General features: G+C 50.1%; 7 protein-coding genes across 7 annotated transcripts; 5 read left to right on the forward strand and 2 right to left on the reverse strand.

Moving 5' to 3' along the window:
- Positions 1-251: 251 nt before the first annotated feature.
- Positions 252-1,508, reverse strand: L3040_005053 (uncharacterized protein; the record flags this gene model as incomplete). Its single annotated transcript, XM_007292138.1, has 2 exons — positions 252-1,196; positions 1,281-1,508. 2 exons carry the CDS (start codon positions 1,506-1,508, stop codon positions 252-254), a joined length of 1,173 nt encoding a protein of 390 aa, XP_007292200.1.
- A 612-nt stretch (positions 1,509-2,120) lies between these two features.
- Positions 2,121-3,717, forward strand: L3040_005054 (uncharacterized protein; the record flags this gene model as incomplete). The annotated part of the gene is made up of 3 exons (XM_007292139.1): positions 2,121-2,163; positions 2,221-3,267; positions 3,392-3,717. The coding sequence occupies 3 exons, from the start codon at positions 2,121-2,123 to the stop codon at positions 3,715-3,717; spliced, it is 1,416 nt and encodes a 471-aa protein (XP_007292201.1).
- A 113-nt stretch (positions 3,718-3,830) lies between these two features.
- Positions 3,831-4,641, reverse strand: L3040_005055 (mitochondrial 54S ribosomal protein uL23m; the record flags this gene model as incomplete). The annotated part of the gene is made up of 3 exons (XM_007292140.1): positions 3,831-4,086; positions 4,241-4,534; positions 4,583-4,641. The coding sequence occupies 3 exons, from the start codon at positions 4,639-4,641 to the stop codon at positions 3,831-3,833; spliced, it is 609 nt and encodes a 202-aa protein (XP_007292202.1).
- A 354-nt stretch (positions 4,642-4,995) lies between these two features.
- On the forward strand, positions 4,996-5,953 carry L3040_005056 (uncharacterized protein; the record flags this gene model as incomplete). The annotated part of the gene is made up of 3 exons (XM_007292141.1): positions 4,996-5,045; positions 5,145-5,517; positions 5,618-5,953. 3 exons carry the CDS (start codon positions 4,996-4,998, stop codon positions 5,951-5,953), a joined length of 759 nt encoding a protein of 252 aa, XP_007292203.1.
- Positions 5,954-7,907: 1,954 nt separating this feature from the next.
- L3040_005057 (uncharacterized protein) lies at positions 7,908-8,742 on the forward strand (the record flags this gene model as incomplete). The annotated part of the gene is made up of 2 exons (XM_007292142.2): positions 7,908-7,970; positions 8,032-8,742. The coding sequence occupies 2 exons, from the start codon at positions 7,908-7,910 to the stop codon at positions 8,740-8,742; spliced, it is 774 nt and encodes a 257-aa protein (XP_007292204.2).
- Positions 8,743-9,975: 1,233 nt separating this feature from the next.
- On the forward strand, positions 9,976-13,297 carry L3040_005058 (uncharacterized protein; the record flags this gene model as incomplete). The annotated part of the gene is made up of 4 exons (XM_007292143.1): positions 9,976-9,986; positions 10,048-10,591; positions 10,642-13,081; positions 13,152-13,297. The coding sequence occupies 4 exons, from the start codon at positions 9,976-9,978 to the stop codon at positions 13,295-13,297; spliced, it is 3,141 nt and encodes a 1,046-aa protein (XP_007292205.1).
- Positions 13,298-15,047: 1,750 nt separating this feature from the next.
- Positions 15,048-16,707, forward strand: L3040_005059 (uncharacterized protein; the record flags this gene model as incomplete). Its single annotated transcript, XM_007292144.1, has 2 exons — positions 15,048-16,518; positions 16,598-16,707. The coding sequence occupies 2 exons, from the start codon at positions 15,048-15,050 to the stop codon at positions 16,705-16,707; spliced, it is 1,581 nt and encodes a 526-aa protein (XP_007292206.1).
- Positions 16,708-18,298: the final 1,591 nt, after the last annotated feature.

Here is an 18,298-nt window from a genome sequence, read left to right on the forward strand (position 1 = left end):
TTGTTTGATAATAAAGATAAATGGTCAGCAACCTTACTTATCTGCTTAGTAGAGTGAGCAGCTTACGAAATGCTAAAATGTGATAATATACGGGTATCTTGTTCAAAATACTCGTATTGCTAAGGAAAACCAAACTCCTCTCATTTCAAAGACCTAAGTCTATCAATCACCTACGTATGCATATACCTAGACAGGCAGCCCAAATACCTATACAATGCCTGGTCCTGTCACCCTTGTTTGAGTATACCAACTCAGATCCCCAACCACGTCTTCCCCCTCTCATAAACGTAAAAGCTGACGGCCACCATCGGCACAACCTTTACATACCCAATGCTCAATCCGACCCAGAACCCCATGACGCCCCTCTCTCTGAAGATCATCTTCGCCGTCTCCCGGATACTGAGACGATGCCCGTTCCCGACTGCGCCTCCTACCTGCATCCGTCTTCTTATGACTTCTAATGGATACGCTGATGTTTGGGAGACGAGGCCTGCGATTCCGCCTGCGAAAAGCTCGGCCCAGGATCGTAGGGGCGGGGGTTTATTGGGAGGATAGTTGGCAGGTTTCGGAAGGGTGGTGTACGGTGCTAGGAGAGGGTACCGTAGCACGTCGCCGGCTGTATCGTGGGTGAGAAAGGACATGCCTGCGTATGGTAACATGCCGAGGATCGTCGCGCTGAACCCGCGGTAAAAATTTGCTATCCCGGCACGGGGTGCCACAGCGCGTACTGCCTCAGCAGTCGCTCCTACCACGGCCGGTCCCGATACGGGTTTTGCTGGTGGGGGGGCTTCGTTGAATATGCGCTTACAGATATTTGATAGTGAGGAGCGTGAGTCCCGCTTCGTCTCGAAGGCTAGTCGGACTCGGATCACTTCCAATGGGTATGTGAAGAACACCGATGTGACACCTGCAAGGGATCCAGACAGGAGTCTACGGAGGGGCGTTTCTTGAGCGGGGGAGGGGATGATGGCAGAGCGGATCTGTTCGTAGGCTAGGAACTTGATAGCTGCGTAGGGGAAGATACGGAGGATGGTCGCCGAATGCCCCCGGAAGAGACCACGCGCACCGTCGTCCTTGTAGATGTCGTTCATGGCCGTTACGACGCCGAACCAGCTGCCGGTGTATTTGGCAAATTGGGGGTTCGAGGCCTGGAAGAGGATCTTGACGCGGTCGAGGGGGGCGACTAAGGATTTGGCCTGGGTATATGTCAATCAGCAGGTATTCTTCTTATGACTCCAAAAGATATATATATATATGAGTGCAAATGTAGGTAAACATACCGCACTCCCCGCCAGCCCACCTGCCACGCCGGTCCGCCATATATAGTCGAAGCTTTGTTTATGACGCTTCTTGCTTTTTGACGCTACCGTGTCGTCGTCGTCGTCGGTCGGGCATCTAGCCAGCTCCTTCTGGTGTTTTTCGGTTTCTTGCATCTCTCGTGGTCTGTCCTTTCCCTTGTCCTTGAGTATCGCGGGTGGAGAGACATTGTTAAGGAGGGCCGAGGGCATTCCTTGCGGCCCAAGGGCTCGTGGGTATTATTTTCTTGGGAGGTATTTGGGGGTCATTTGGTATTCATTCCGTCGTGAGAGAGGAGGCGATGGACGGTGAAGATATGTGACGGGTCGAGGATTGAGGTTGAAGTCGAAATTGAACTTGAAGGTGAATTGGAGTGGGGGATGCGATTCGGACGTCCAAAGCGTCTGGGGGGACAAAGTTGCCTCGGGACATTGTTTAGCGCATAGCTTCGGCTTATACCAGCCGATGGACACCGAGACGAGGGTAATATATTATCCGCGATTTATATCTTCATCATATCTGCCTTAGAAAGGAAGCCTTGGATGACGACTGATGGAAATAATTCGATAAGTTGAGATACCGGTAGCTTACAAGTAATACTAGTCATCATATAGCCCACGTGATCCGGGGCCGCAATCTGGATCGCTCGTGGCTTCTTCTCTCCACTCTCCTCGCTTTCCCTTCTCTTAAGCTTCCACCATCATGTACATATAAATATAAATATGCATATATATATATTTGTTTGTCTTTTCTTTCTGTCTCAGAGTTTCGTTCTATTTCTCAACTCGTTATATATATAAGATTCTCTACATTTGCCAGCCCCAATGGATCGGTCATCCATTCTTTACGCAAACTCGGATGCTACAGGTAAGTAAAGGGCTATTCCCCGTCCTTGGTTGTCCCAGCAATGGCTAATTCCCATAGTCATCCTGGTAGACATCCCCTGTTCCATTGAATCAGCCCAAGAACCAGAGAACCGGAATCCCACCCACTACCTCCTCTCATCAGCAGCACCCCTCCAACCCTTTCCCTCCACAGAACCCAAGTCCGCCAAAGCCAAAGCTCGCTTAGGAGTAAGCGAACCCTCTTTAAGCGACCAGCTCCTACGACGACATCTGGAGCTCGCTCTCCAAGACGTCCGGGAGAATTATACTGGGCCATGGTGCCGGCCCAGATACACATCTACCCACCCATCGCTTATGAGGAAGCGGAAACGCGAGCAGTTCAAGTCCAGTCCAGACGGGGAGAGGAATCGTGCAGCGAAATCGATTGGGTTTACTCGTGAAAAATGGCATTCGTGTGTTCCAGCGGCTTGCCAGTATGCCTCAGACGTGGACCGCGAAATATCGCCGCTGGTTTGTGGCCACGGTCCGATTTCGTGTGCTCACGTGTCACCATCTCGGTCTGGTGCTTATAGTGTCTCATTAAAATCGTATGGATGCTCTGATACTTCCCGAACCCACGGTCGCTTTGCGATTTCTCCAGAGGAAAAAGTGCAATGTGCGTCCGTGGGCGAGGCTTTCAGTCTCCCGCCTGGATCTAGGTACATTTCAGGAACCATCGAAGCCACGAACGAGACGTTCAAATTCTCCGCGCCAAAATTCGATCTCGTAGTGATAGATCCTCCCTGGCCCAACAAATCCGCCCTTCGCAAACGCGCATACACCACCGCTCCTACCACCCCTTCCATCAAACACCTTCTCTCTCTTCTCCCACTTCCCCTCCATCTCACAGACACCAGCCTAGTCGCCATATGGATAACCAACAAGCCCGCCTTCCGCGCTCTCGTCCTCGACCCCACCGGTCTGTTCGACGCCTGGGGCGTCACGCTCGTCGAGGAGTGGGTATGGCTGAAAACTACCCTTTCCGGGGACCCGATCCAGGCTTTAGATTCTGCATGGAGGAAGCCGTGGGAGGTTTTGCTTGTGGGAAAACGGGGTGTTCATAGGGATTTCAAGGTGAAGAGAAGAGGTACGTAACAGATGCCCTTTATGCTACTCTGGGCTTCTGGTTGCCCGGGATACTAGGGTCTATGTGCAACATCTTCCTGGAACTTCCTTGATCTGACGATCGCTGACCCCTACCTGTGCTGTAGTTGTCATTGCAGTCCCAGATTTGCATTCAAGGAAGCCGTGCTTGAAGATGGTGCTTGACGCTATTTTGAAAGTCCAGCCGGAAGGTGGAGGCGCAAGTGAGAGTGGCAGTGTGATCGAGGGGTTGAAGGACAAGTATCAAGGCCTGGAAATTTTCGCTAGGAATCTGACAAGTGGGTGGTGGAGCTGGGGGGATGAGGTTTTGAAGTTTCAGGATAAGAATTGTTGGATTGGAAAAGAGGAGGCCGCGATGCTTCTTGACGAGCAGGAACAAGAGAAGGAAGCCATGAGAGACGGAGAAAAAGATGAAAAGCCAGATAACAATTGATACCGCTCGTACCACAACTTATGTCTTATACACGTTGTACAGCTCGGCTCCCCAGACTTAAAGTCAGTCCATATTAATACAAACAGGTCTCGTCAATCATGTCACTCCTCTCCTCATACTTTTTCCAATTTCGGCACCTCGACATGTTGATCAACCTCAACCGGCTCCCCATCATCCACCCATTCATTCCTCTGTGCACGTGTCGAATACGGATCCGACTGCCAGGTAGTCTCGCCCTTCAACAAACTTTTGGCCTGCTCCGCAATACTTTCCCGGTCCCGCGCAGGCTTGAGTCTGTATTCGGGGTTATACACCTCTGAAGTCTGCTCGCGGTCTTTCTTCGCGGCATCGAACGTCTTCTTATCCCATCTGTAAATTCCCCTGATTAGCAGCACATCCTAACACCCAACGTAAACGTAAAAGACATCATCAACAGTCCCCCCTTCCTATGAATCATCTCCTTCAACCACCAATTGAAACATGCAGTCCAGCGAACGAACAGGGATGCAATCAGAGAACCTACGGGTCAAAATTTTCCGGCTCGGCTGGCCACACAAACGGCTTCTCCATCTCAACCAGCATGCGCTTGATCGCGCGCGGCCGGTACCACTTCCGCTGCGCGACACGCTGCGCTCCGGGCTTGTCCTGCCGCACCTTTTGCTGCTGGATATAGCTCCGCACACCCAGGACCTGCACCCCGTACACGTTCCATAAGTAGTCCCGGATATCAAGCTTGTTGAGGTTAAGCGGCACCTCGAAGGAGGCAGTGGTGGGTGGGAGCTCGGGCGTGCGAAGGAGGGTGAGCGTGAAGTTCGGTCTGTAAGCTGTTAGGAGTAGGCAGATGGGAGGGACAAAGGGAAAGTACAGGTATATTTCTTTGGTCCCGAGACGGAAACGGCCTGCACGGGTGGGAACTCGGTTCATGGTTGCTGATTTTTGAATTGGCGTGGTTAGGAGCCAGTTCCCATCAATTATTGATTCCGTACATGAGCTTTAGACGGCGAAATCTTTGGGTGGATTAGGCGCGCGCTTGTTATTTTCAGCCTCGTGTATCTACGGAGGTATGAGATGGACCCGCTTTTGACTCGACTCGGGTAATCTTTGCTCCGTAGGCGAGATACGTCAACATTACAAAGCAGGTTGGGGTTATACGTGCCCCTCCTTCGAGTCCAGCTACTTCATTCTCAGAACCACCACGAAATCTTTGTAAAACCCTGGATAACTTGACTTTGGAAGATCAACAAGAGAGAATACATAATATTCAAATTGACCGAAAATATGGCGTCTAACCCTCCATCTACTTGCTGCACCATTGGGGTCAAGCATGAGTAAGTCCCAAGCTCTGCTCTTGTTGACTTTCCCCCTTTCCCGCATTGGTCTTTGGCCTGCTATCACAATGAATCTCAAACTAACAATGATTTATGTAGAGGCACGCCCACAGGCACCTCCATCAAAATCGGCTCTATCGACGCCTATGAAGCCCCCGCCACAGGCAAGACCGTTCACGCCGACACGGCGATCCTCTTCCTGCCCGACGTGATCGGCATCTGGCAGAACTCGCAACTCATGGCCGACCAATTCGCCGCTAATGGTTATTACACGGTCATCCCGGACTTGTTTAACGGCGATCCGTTGAGCCTGAACCGACCAGCTGACTTTGATTTCACGGGTTGGCTGACCAAGGGGACGGGGGGGAATAATCCGCATACGTGGGAGGCGGTGGACCCGATTGTGAGGAACAGCATTGCGTTCTTGAAGGAGAAGGGTTTCAAGAGGATTGGCGCTGTGGGGTACTGTTTTGTAAGTCCCCTCTCTCTCTCTTTCAACATCATCTAAACAATACCACTTGAACATCACAGAATCCGGGATATTTATATCAATGTTGACTGGCAATGAACAGGGTGCCAAATACGTCATCCGCTTCATGCCAACCGGCAAGGGTATCGACGTTGGCTTCGTCGCACACCCCTCTTTCGTCGAGGAGTCCGAGCTCTCGGCCATCAAGGGCCCGCTGTCTATCGCAGCCGCGGAAACCGACCAGATCTTCCCAACGGAGAAGCGCCACCGCTCCGAGGAGCTCCTCATCGAGACGAAGCAGCCGTACCAGCTCAATTTGTTCAGCGGGGTCGTGCACGGCTTCTCCGTGCGGTGCGATCCAAGCAAGAAGCAGGAACGGTTTGCGAAGGAGCAGGCGTTCTTGCAGGCAGTTACTTGGTTCGATGAGTATCTGCTTTGACTAGCTGAATTGAAAGGGGTTGGGTGGGCGACGGGGAAGCTTTGAGGGAGGGTCTGTCTTGGGTGCTCGGACTTGCTGATGATAATGATGATGATGATTATACCTAGATAGACAATAGAGCCACAGCTTATAGCATATCCGTCGTACAACAATGTAGATGAATAGACTACATAAACATTCGCTATTTGTATACACACTTACATGATTTTCAATACCAGCAGACTACGTTGCGATATCTGCATCAAGAACAAGAAGTTTGCGTGTACATAAGCCGCCCACCCCACTTGAGCAGCGTTTTCATTTCAATTCTACTTCAATATCTATGTGCACATTTTCAGCCCGAATTCCAGATACCCGCACTTGAATAACATATCAAATCTTTCGAAACTAATATCCACCTTGTAACTTTCACATCGTCGCTACGTATACTTTACCCATGCCAACAGATGTCTTGCTAGTTGCTTCGCACTTACGACAGCGAGAACCGGGTTTTCGTAATCACTTACTACGTCTTTGAATCTCGAAAACCCTATAGCTAGCCATACTCTATGGCGAATTGATAACACAGAAATCAATTAAAGAAAGTAAGTTGTCGTTTCCTTTTCCGCTTAATACGAAAGCAATTGGTCACAGTCACCTTTCTCTGTTTTGGTCTTTTGTACCTCGCTTATTCCGCTTAGACCTAGGTTCGTACTATAGTACCTCTATCTGTGTATTTTTATTTATTGGTGCCTTGGTTGATGCGGGCTTGTGTGTGCTTTTATAGATAAGAGATGATTATTTGCTTTGTGATTTTCGAAATAGAGATTATCTTTCGATTTTGAAGTTGGGTTGGAGGCATGGTGGGGAGGTGACGGTACCTGCTTTCTCGGGGGTTTGAACGTGTGCATATGTATGGGTGATATCCCGTGAGGTTCCGGCTATTATCACCAAGACACAGACACCGGCTCGTACTATAGTTCTCCCCTCCAACAAGGATTTCAAGCAGTATAGTGGTAGATACTAGGATTTAGTCAATCTGCTTGCGTCGTAATTCCTATTCATACATTCCTTGAAAACTTTCAGTGGTCCTTGGCAGAGGGACCGCTGGGATTCATCTCCGTACAAGGATCGGCCCAGACTCGTGCTCCAGACATGGTACGAAAGTACTGACAGAGTATGGGTAGTTGTATCTACCGCCAAAGAGGTTATTAAATAGAGTTGTCCTTGTTGGAAGATACGATTTTTATCTATTATAAGCATATTGATATGTCTGATATCTCAAAGCAACGCAACGCTAGCGATATTCTTAACAGCGGTTGTATTAGAGTCGCTAGCTGGCTAGGATCAGTAAGAAATACAGTTAAGTGATGAAGATTTCTTAGCTCAGAGGCATAAGCGATAATCCAACGTGGATATTCAAACCAGATTAGCTGGAAGCTCTTTTCAACCTTCTTCATTCATCTGCTGTATTTTTTTGATTAGCCAAACCAGGAGGCCAGTAGCCGTTTTGAATATCTTTGTATTGATATAGTGCCCTTTCTTCCACTTGCAAGTCACATGTTACATTTATTTCAGTTTCAATATTCCTTTCAATATCATATATCATATATGAGCACTGGCATGAGTTAAGGTAGAGCGACTTTCTTGTATTGCATCTTGAAGCCGCTCTCAGTCGGAAGCATAGACGCTCGATTATTCGTCGATCAAACGCATCTGATGTCTAATCAATGCTAATAATTATCGAAAATTATGACACAGTAAGATCACTATACCCTAGATAGAAAGCTGTTGTGATATCATTACGGCTTGCTTGACTTTCAGCGATACATGCTCGCTTAACCCCTTTCGACTCAACACTACGCCAGCGCGTCCATCCGGAACATTCTATAGAAGGAATTTTCCACATGCAGTTGTTTTCACAGTCTTTGAACTTTAGGATCCAGACTGGCAGCATCCACATTCAACGTCCAAAATGTCAACCTCTACAAAGTTTGATTGTTTCGTAGGCGGAGATCTAACCACGGAAGCGAAGAAAGTAAACAAACCCCTGAAGATGGCCCCATCAACAACAAAGAAACATCTAAACAAAGCTGCAGATCACCATTTCCTTCACATACAGAGACCTGGAACCGCTGCCCAGCCTCCTCGCGTCGGGGATCGCCTCCCGCAAGGCAGCTGGCGATACCTACCACGAATTCCTGTACCACATCCTCTCCGCCCTCCTCCACCAGGGATATGGCGAACAGGCCGAGTGCTCGCAGAGCATCGCAGATGCAGAGGTCGCTCTGAGGGCATTCCGAGACTACGTGGCAATCCGTAAGGAAAGCAACGCCACCAGGGATATTGTGTTTCTGGAGAGCCAGGTGTTTGGCGAGTTGCTCGTGGTGTTCGAGGACATCCGAGAGTTTGTGGGCGGCCCGGTCTCCTCCTTTAACAGCGGCGCGAGGAGCTACACCAGCAGGTTGTTCAGCGTGTTGGAGAAGCCGCGGGAGGATGCGATGGATTTGGACGACGTGGCTTGGGGCGGCATGGCGGGGTCCACTTGGGCGAAGGCGGATGTGGTCCTGGCGAAGCATGCGGAGATCTACTCTACCAAAAGGTTGTTCGACTCGGCGGGCCTGCCACCGGTGTTGGAGAATAGTTCAGTGGTTATTCCGATGTATGAGGGCATCGTAGCTCCGCGACCTCGCAGACAGCTGCCGGATAACTTCTTGGAAAACAGTTCTGTGGCTATTCCGACGTATAGGGGCATTGTACCTCCGCGGCCTCGCAAACAGCTGTCGGATAACTTTTGGGAAGGTTCGTGAAAGTCGACTCCCGCACCTGGGAGTTTTTAAGTAGTTACACGGGACCAGCATGCAGATTCGGGATTGGGATGTACTTGGAGTAATGCCAGTTGAATAGACACACCTGTGCACTCCCACGCACAGCTCTCGTCCCCTGGCGCAAGGAAGGGCTTGAAAGGGGCTCAACACTGTGAGCTGAATTAGCCGGGCACTCGATTCCTGTTGATTGATCTACAGCTTAGCTGTAGCGTTCGAGCTCGGCATCTATGAGTTCAACGACCATTGCTGAGATATTTGAGCTTTCGCACTCAGTTTTACTTCGCTTATCAAGATCCGTCCACCGCTTTCAATATGATTCAATTGATGTCGGTTCCTGACTGGACTTGTGAGTCTTGAAACTTTTGATTTGGCCATCTAGTGCTGAAACTGGCTGGCATTTGACGGCCGCGCCGCGTCTGTACAGGTCGTATATGTGACACCCTATTCTCTAGCTATCTGGTTATTCAGATGTGATAGCAATATTGCCCTTCAACAAGAACCAGTTGGTTGCTAACTATAGATAATGTATGTAATTTTTTCCCTCTTTCTCTTAGCTTTGATGCAGTATAGAATGATCTCAGTTGGTAGGAAAAGATAAGGAGAAGCGAAAAAGGCTCATATTTTATTCAACAGCATTCAAATATCAAATTGTGATTGATATACTGTTATAGTCAACATTAGAGAAATTCGTTACCAATGGGTTAAAGTGATGTTTGACTGAAATCCCATGTCGTTGAGCGGGACAACGTCGGTCAGGTCGGCGATAAGAGATCTTATCGCTTGCCAGCGGAAAGACCTCGAGTTCCCTTGTCCTTGGAGCATTGATTCAAGATGTAACAAATAGCACAATCACCGGATACCGAGTCTGTACGCCGACGCCTTCTGGTCTGAATAGCCTCATGTTTATGCGGCCCGGGTAAATTGAGGGTATACTGGGCCCAGGCCTGCTGCTATCAAGTCTCTCGGCCAGCCTGCAGCAGCCCGCTTCACCTCTCCAAGCTGTCAGAGCTTTCTTTCACCCCGCGCTCCCGCTCCCGCGCCCGCACTGCGTCGAAGCGCATATATCCGTACAATACGGGCACGGTATTGGTACTGGTCCAGGTCCAGGTCCAGGTCCAGGTCCAGGTCCAGGTACAGCGCCGTACCTCGAAAGGTCAGCGCGAAAGCAGTACCGGTACCTATTTCTGGCACGATAGAATAGCGAGTTGCCCAACCATGTCTTCCGGGTTAGTGCAACCGCTGATCCAGTCTCGTCGCATACTTACTGAAAGATAATGCCACCCACAGGTCTTTAAAAGAGCTTTCAAGGTCTATCACTGCCTCCGCCCCCACCCTAGCTCTTCCTCTCCCGGACGATCTAAGCCAAGTCATAAACGCATATCTCGATAAACATGCTGTCTACGAAGACTCCGACTCCCAGCGCCTGCAAGAGGAGTTGCTGATTGTCTACCAGAGGTCCATCCTCGACTATCCCAGCCGTCTCGCGCCGTTCCTGAACATCCTGCGAACCTTGAAGCCGAACATCAGAGGTTCCGGCAGGCTGCTTCAGTGGTGGGATAAACTCAATGGACCGATTTTTCTACACCTGGGCGTAGAAAAAGGATTGGCATCCGAGGCCAGGGACACATTACTGGGAATCTTGATCTACGATGAGGAGGAGGAGGAGCATTTGAAAGAGGCAAAGGCGACCAGTGATGCGGTGGCAGATAGTTTGATGTCCACATGGCTTGCCAAATCCAAACTGGCATTGGAGGAGTTCAATGATCATGCGAAGTTCGTGGAAACGCAGATCCAATCGATCTTGCTTGCATTTGGTAAGAAAAGACCGAAGGTATGACTTATTTGGGCTGTCAGGTCTATGGGGGTGCTAAATTGTACCAGGACCTCCTGACGACGATCGACAAGTTCTTCATCCAGAGGGGCAGCCGAATACTGGCTCTTTCACTTCTCTGCGAGTTCTTCAGACACCAACCTCCACATCTTCATCAAATGCTGCAAACTCCTCTTTTCGACAATCTTCTACGATGCCTCCAAATCGATACCTCCACAAGGTCTATATCGCTGGCAATGACGGCATTAATCATGTTCCTACCACATATACCGAATGCTTCTTCCCAATATCTTCCCGCACTGTTCAATATCTATCGTCGAATGCTTTTCTGGGACAAGGAACGCCGAATTGTGGATCCTATTCCTTCCACAGCTGAGGACGACCCGGATAGTGAGAATGAGCAAAGCCCCAATCAAACGGGGAAATGGAAAAAACTTGCCTTTTTGCTGGATTCCGAAGACGAAACCGTTCCAGAACTGCTTCATTACTTTACGTTCTTGTACGGCTTATATCCTCTGAATTTCATGAGCTACATCCGAAAACCCCAGAGATACCTGCGACATGCCAGGTTTCCAGGAGCCGACGATTTGATTATCGAGCCTAGGGATATCCAACAAAGATCGGAACCCTTCAGACAGGTCCATTTAATGCATCCGAACTTCTTCATGTTGACTATAGACTCTGAACTTACGGATAAAAAGCGTTGGCAGAAAAGTTCGGCTCCGGATGTTGTTGCTGAATGCATGGCTCTGTATGTTCCCAGCGAGGATGGCCACGAGCATGCTCCCAGACTAAGAGGACCGGTCAAAAAAGTTGAGCAGAATGCAGATATTCCTGACCAGCCCCTGCTTGATTCTGAGCCACCCAGTGCTTCTCAATCCAGAGCCACTAGCTGGCGGGATACCCGATCAACAGCCGTCGTCACACCAGAGGGATATCGTCCTTCATCTGGTCTCAGCCTGCATCGTAAGCTTTCTCAGACATCACAGTCAATGCCTTCGGATGCCGAATCTCCTATCCTGAGACCTCTAGAGCACCAAGAGAGCCCGACAATCCAACCACAACGGATTGGGTCTCCTCCCAGCCAGCTTTCTGACATGCCGAACACGCAGATTTCCACTCGGGGAAGTCTTTACCAGGCGGTGACCAACGACTCAGTGGGTTCTCTGCCTGCTTCTGGCAACAACGTTCCATCCCATGTCAATGCTTTTCTCGATTCGTTGACGCGAGACACCATTCCCAGATCTCCGTCACTGCGACCAACTACTGCTGCCAGCGGGCTGAAAGTTGCATACCTTCAACGCGAGATTCAGCTGTTAAAGAATGATCTGAATTTTGAACGTTATCTCAAGCAGCAACATCTGTCACATATCGGCAAGATTCACAGACAGCAGATCCGCGAAGCAAGATTAGAGGCGGAGACGCAGCATCTCTTGAACTACAACCGTGGGCTGAAAGCCAAGTTTAAAGAAGCTAAAAAAGTGAACACCCAGTTGAGGAAGGAGACCGATAAATCCAAGACTCATGCCAGAAAATGGGAAGCTGATCTCACTGCCAAGCTGCGAGTACTTCGAGAGGAGCAGAAGAAGTGGAATCTGGAACGGGAAAGGCTTGTCGGCGACCTCACCACTTCCCGAGAATCGAACAACAAGCTCCAGATTATCATCGTCGAGGCTGAGCGTCGGGCAACCGATGCAGACCAAACAGTCAAGAGCGTGAAGAGTAACCTCGACGAACTAGAACGCCTACGCAAAGATGTTGACGGGATGTCCAAGAAAATCGTCAAACTAGAAGTCGGCGCGCGCGAAGGCGACCGAGCAAAAGAGCGAGAGGAAGCCGCTCTCAACCGCGCCCACCTTCTGGAAATGGAAATCTTGGCCCGCGACTCCGAGCTTGCCAAAGCCCGAGCATCATTTGAAGCCGAGCTAGAAAACATCCGCAGCCAAGAAGATACTGCCTCTTTCCGGAGCGAGGAGCCCGAGAAAGCACATCTGAGCCACGTTTTTCTTGACACCGCTATGGCTGCTTCCCGCCACCGAATCAACGAGCTCCAGATGTCGTATAACCATCTCTTGAAGCGGTATACACGCCTTCAGGCCGCGTACTCTGGCCTCCGCGAACAGGTCGATGCTATTGGAGACGGTGACGAGCCTCTGCTTGGCGGATCCTCCCCTTTCGGCGCAGGCCACGGGATCACAAGTCGTCGCTCGGAGCCGGATCAACCTACTGTCTTCGAAAATGGCTCATGTTCTCCGTTTCCACAGAGACCAGGTCGATCAGACACGTTGCAGACGTACCGGCAGTCTCCTGTAGATGAGAGGAGCCCTACGTTATCTGGAGGTCCTGGGTACCATTTTCAGGCATCGCAGCCGTATGGGCCCTCGAGTATGGCGGGCACGTGGAGGAGTGCGGAGAGTGGGAGTGGTGATAGTCACGCCGGTGGAGTGCCAAAGATTAAGCCGCAGAGTGATGTCCGGGTTTTTGGACGAGGTGAGCTACGTTTTCTCCCGCTTTCCTCAGACCTTACTTCGCAAACTGACCACTGCTAAAGGATGAGCAGGCGGCGTCCAAAACATCGGCAAGAAAGAAGGCGAGAAGAAAGACAGGAAAGTGGCGGAGCTGGCTGCCAAAGAGGCGGCGAAGGCGGAAGCTGCTGCGACTGAGGATGCGAAGAAGGAGGAGAAGAAGAGTGTTGGGAGGGGCTAGGTGGTATTAAAGAGGTTGGAAATATCTGACTTGAGATTTGATTTTGGGTGGAAATTATGTGGGAAAATTGGCGTTTGAGGGACTGCAGCGTGATTCTTGGATGGGAAAGAAAAAGTACTTTGTCATTGAGCGTTTAGGCTGGGTGGGATGCATGCTTTGTGTGCGGCTGGGAATTGAGAATTGGGGATTGGGAGAGGAGGTTTTACATTTGTCTGATATATGGTTTACTTGAGCAGGGAGAGACGACACGCATGAAATTCTCACCTGTAACATTTTATGGTGAGAGAGGCAATTCGTGAGAGAATGGTTCGTTACTACGATTGATTTACTGTACTCGGCGTCGGAAGCGAGTGGAAGAGATGTTTCATCATGGCGAAGAAGGAGGAGGGAGGAGGGAGGAGGGACGTAAAAAGTGGACAAGGAAGAATGCAGGGGAAGAATAATCCGAACTTGGTCGAGTTCATCTGTATCCGATGCAGATTAAAGGGTTCGAGATGATCTGATCTGACATCCGTGATGGCGTGGCGTGACGTTACGTTTTCAAGATTAGAAATCGAGATCGAGACCGAGTACGTCACTAACGGACGGACAGGTCTTTTTCATTGAAAGAAAGCTAGCTACTTCCGGCTGTCTAACGTTGCACCAGCAGGTTTGTGTTCTCAATAAACAAGGTAATTAATTGGGTGAGTGAGTGATTGATTCTGCTTGGGACTTGAGATGATGATGATTGATCTGACAATTAGACGAGACAGCACAGCTGGAGAAAAGGCTTGCTGAGGTGACCGCTCTGGTAAGCTGAAGGTACGTAGTAGGAGGTAAAAACTCCATTAGAAAGCTCGGTTATTTAATGCAAGCTTTTGATATACGGTACTGTACCGGTACCTGTACATATATATCCGGCTCAGGTACGACGTAACGATCGTCAAGAACAGCTCCCGATGCAGAAGATGGTAAATAGGGTGCATGCATCCCGGCTCTTCGTAACCGAGCCGAACCGAGCCGAGCCGAGCCGAACCGAATCCAGTCGTCAAGTCCGAGAGCGGGCTCAATGATCTATGCGTCATGATCATCATCCAGTGTGCGGGTGTTTTGTTGATGTTGATATCGGTGCTCACACAGGGCAAGGGGACTCAATAGCTGATGGCAGATGATATGACGCTTGATTGAACCTTGCCCGCGGCGAAAATCATTCATTTCATTTTCGTTTCATGGCCATATGCAACAAACCGTGGCGCTCGAACCTTGTGCTCGCTCGTACATGTACAGACATACATCATTGCTGTGTTTATGGTTCTGCACCGTTAAGGCTTTTCCGCGCATCTTCCTTTGTTTTGTTCGCTTACCAGGATGGCTGCCTTGCTGGGGAGAAAGTCTCGGTTAGCGAATTGAAGTGTATCTATCTGTCCGGATGTATATGCGTTCTATGTGCACGCCTACCTACACCAATGACTCTTCCGAGTCCAGGATTCCAGGATTTCTATCACAAACCAATCAAGAACTCACCGTCAACTGGCCACGACGGGGAGGAGAAAGAGAGAAAGCCCTCCCCGCCTCCAGAGCGCTCTGCTACTTATGAGCGTCATCAATTCGAAAGCCCACCCACCTATCGCCAGAGTGGCAATGACATAATAGCATGCTAGTAACGGCTCTTCAGTGCTTGCAGTCCGACAACAAAAGTATATGAAGGACACTCACGCTCCTTCTCAACACTTGACGTCAGCTAACATCATTTCTCGCAACAACTCTCAAGATGCTTTTCAAGGCAGGATGTGCCGCGGGCTTCTGTGCCGCAGCGTCTGCTCTTGCTCTCCCGCAGATTGCACAAGTCCGTGATGGCCAGGTGCAAGTACCCACCTCTACTTCTGTCGTCGGCAGCGTCACTACTTCAGCCGCATCCATGGCATCGCCGTTCGGATACTACTCGTATCCTCAGAAGCCTTCGGTCAACAGCGCCGCCGTCGCCTCAGCTGCGGCCTACGCGGGCATTCCCGCGTCTGAGATTCCAGGAGCAACCAACGCGGTTCCTCCCGTCGTCAGCAGTCAAGTGACGGGAGTGACATCCCACGGTCCCTACACCGGCACACCCACCACCACCGGTGCCGTCTCTAACGCGCCCGCGGGCACTGCCATCCCAATGCTGCCCCCCAACCCCAAGGAGCTGATTTACAGCCCGGATGGGACCCTCCACAACCAACAACCCATCCCGTACCAGCCAGCCGGCGGCTTGGGCACCAACGGGACCGAGCCCGTATACCGCGTGCAGTCTGACTTTGACTACGAGTCGATCCTGCTGGGCCTGTACCAGGAATGGATCGAGCTGGATCTGTTCCACCACATCCTCGCCACCTTCTCCGAGGAGGAGTTCACGGCGGCCGGTCTGACACCATCGGACCGCTTCCTCATCCAGTTCATGGCCGACCAGGAATCCGGACACGCCACCCTGCTGTCTAACCTCCTCGGCGGTCCGGGAGGCGCCACACCGCAGTGTACCTACAACTACCCGTTCACCACGGTGCACGAAGCCTTCGACTTCACGCAGAAGCTTACCCGCTTCGGCGAGTCCGGCGTCTGGGGATTCCAAGCGCACCTGGACTCCCGCGAAGTCGCGCAGCTGCTCGACCAGTCCATCGCCACCGAGGCCCGCCAGCAGATGATCTTCCGCCAGTTCGCCGGCCTGTTCCCCATGCCCGTCTGGTTCGAGACTGGCATCCCCCAGTCGTGGGCCTGGACCCTGCTCGCCCCCTACATCTCCTCGTGCCCGGCGAACAGCAAGCGGCTGGCGTGGCAGAACTTCCCGGCCCTGACGGTCCTCAACCAGCCCAACAGCGCACGCATGAACGCCACGCAGACGGGCTTCAACGAGACGACGGGTTTCGGCCCGGCGGCCCCCGGCTCAGACGTCCCCAAGGCCGAGTCGTGCATCGGCACCAACGTGACGGGCTTCGACTGCTCGGCGGCCATCTCCCAGAACCGCAGCATCCCGCTCTCGTTCCCCGGCCGCAAGGTCTTCCTCAGCTGGGAGAACCCGGGCAAGGCCGTTGGGCCCAACAACTCCTACGTCACGGACACCAAGGCGGGCGCGCCGCAATGGGTCCTCTGGGTCAGCCAGCTGAACATCACCTACTCGCCACTGACCAACATCTCGTCGTCCAACGGCACAAACTTTGGCCAGACGATCCAGCCCGATGTCTCTACCTACGAGGGAGACCCGGCTATCAATGGTAAAGTTCTTCTCCTTCTTTTCTTTTCGTGCCTGACTTTTCTGGAAGGTTGTGACTAACTTGGTTTTTTTTTTCGCAGGTACCATGTTTATCGCTCTTACCGATAACAACCTGCCATACACCTCCTTCAACCTGAGCAACGTCAACCCTCACGTAGCTGCTGGTCCTTTCTTGTACCAGGCTGGTTAAGAGTCTCGCTATGTTTTTCTTCCAACATTGGAATCAGATCTCAACAAGCGGGAGTGGTGGGAATGGGAGGGATTCAAAATAATAGATATTGTAATGTAACTAACCTGTATATATTTACTCGTACGTTTACTGTAAAATATATTCCACCATCAAAATCCGAGTTTGACCACCTTTCTCTCACCTCTCGTCGGATTTCTCTTTCGCCAATCTGTTCTTCATTGCCAATTTCTCGTGGATAAGTATCCTTGATTAGCCCCTCCAAACCCCAAGCGTGTTCTCGCATTCACCAACGGCGCGATGATTACAGTCCTCTGAAAAGTCAGGGCGCATGACTTTGGAAGATGCTAGGCATAATATCTGCGATGGCAGAGGGCTTCACACGACTATCGAGACCAGGCGCCAACGATTCGGTACTTTCCTCTGACTCGCAAGTGTTTTGGCAGCCGGCAGGCCTTTGGAGCACACTACCCATGTACATCGACTATGCATTAGAAAATTAATCCTCTGCAGTCCTAATAAAACCTTCACTCTATTACCGAGATATCGATGTGAAGGATCCCATAACGGAGCCGAAACTACAAGACCCCTATTCAATTACCTGGCTAGTCACTTACTGAATCGGAGATTGGGGGAAATCAAATGTGTATAGCTACCTAGGTATACGTACGTGAAGAAGCATATAACTTATAAACCAATTATTATCTATCTCCTCTGAAAATTCTGATCTGCATGTATGTAGCGGTTGTTTACTGGGCTGGACGGGGAAGTGATAGGTATATACATAAATATATATATATATATATATATATATATGCATCATACTATATCGCGGACCTAGTTTAGCTCTATGAATCGTAGAGCGGCGATCTCTGAATTGCTTAAAGCCCGGTCAAGTCCATTGCACAGAGTCAATACTGGCTCAAAGATACTTTTTTCAAGGCTGAATGAATCCTTATACTACTACCGTACCTACGTACTACGTACGTACGTAGTAAGTTGGTCGGTTTAAGACCTGGTTAAGATCCCTTGCAGAATTATACTTTCTAGGTATATATACTAGTACGTAGTACTTCCTAGTCAGTGCGCCGACTTTTTTTTACCTGCCGGCTCTCGGGACGAGTCAAGACAAGCAAGCGTCCTACCCGGTATCTCAAAGAGTATATCAAATTGGGTTGGAAATCATTGAAAGTCATTTAAAATTCACGCTTCTCTCGTGCATAGCTTTACCACGCAACGAGCTATAGGAATGAGGGTTGTATTTCCGTATCGGCGTCACGACGTGCTACGAGCTTATCAAATCTCAAATATATGTATTGATTATTATGATACCTATTGCGTAAAAAAGATTGGTTTTTTTTTGAACATGAAAAAAAAAAAAAAAACGCGTAGCAAGCTTGCAGCTTATCGATTATTAGCTTCGGAATATCAAAATATCAGCTAGAATTGATGCGATTTGCAACTCGAATGGATCAACAACGCGACGAGTAATAGTATTCAAAAGTAGAGGAACGAAGTATAGCAACCGAGCTCTATTTCATCATCGAGTTTTTATATAGATAGCTGTTTTTTGAATGTAGCTAATATCGTATAA

Source organism: Drepanopeziza brunnea (assembly GCF_022702325.1).
Source record: "Drepanopeziza brunnea f. sp. 'multigermtubi' strain 214-2 chromosome Unknown ctg7, whole genome shotgun sequence".
Taxonomy (NCBI): domain Eukaryota; kingdom Fungi; phylum Ascomycota; class Leotiomycetes; order Helotiales; family Drepanopezizaceae; genus Drepanopeziza; species Drepanopeziza brunnea.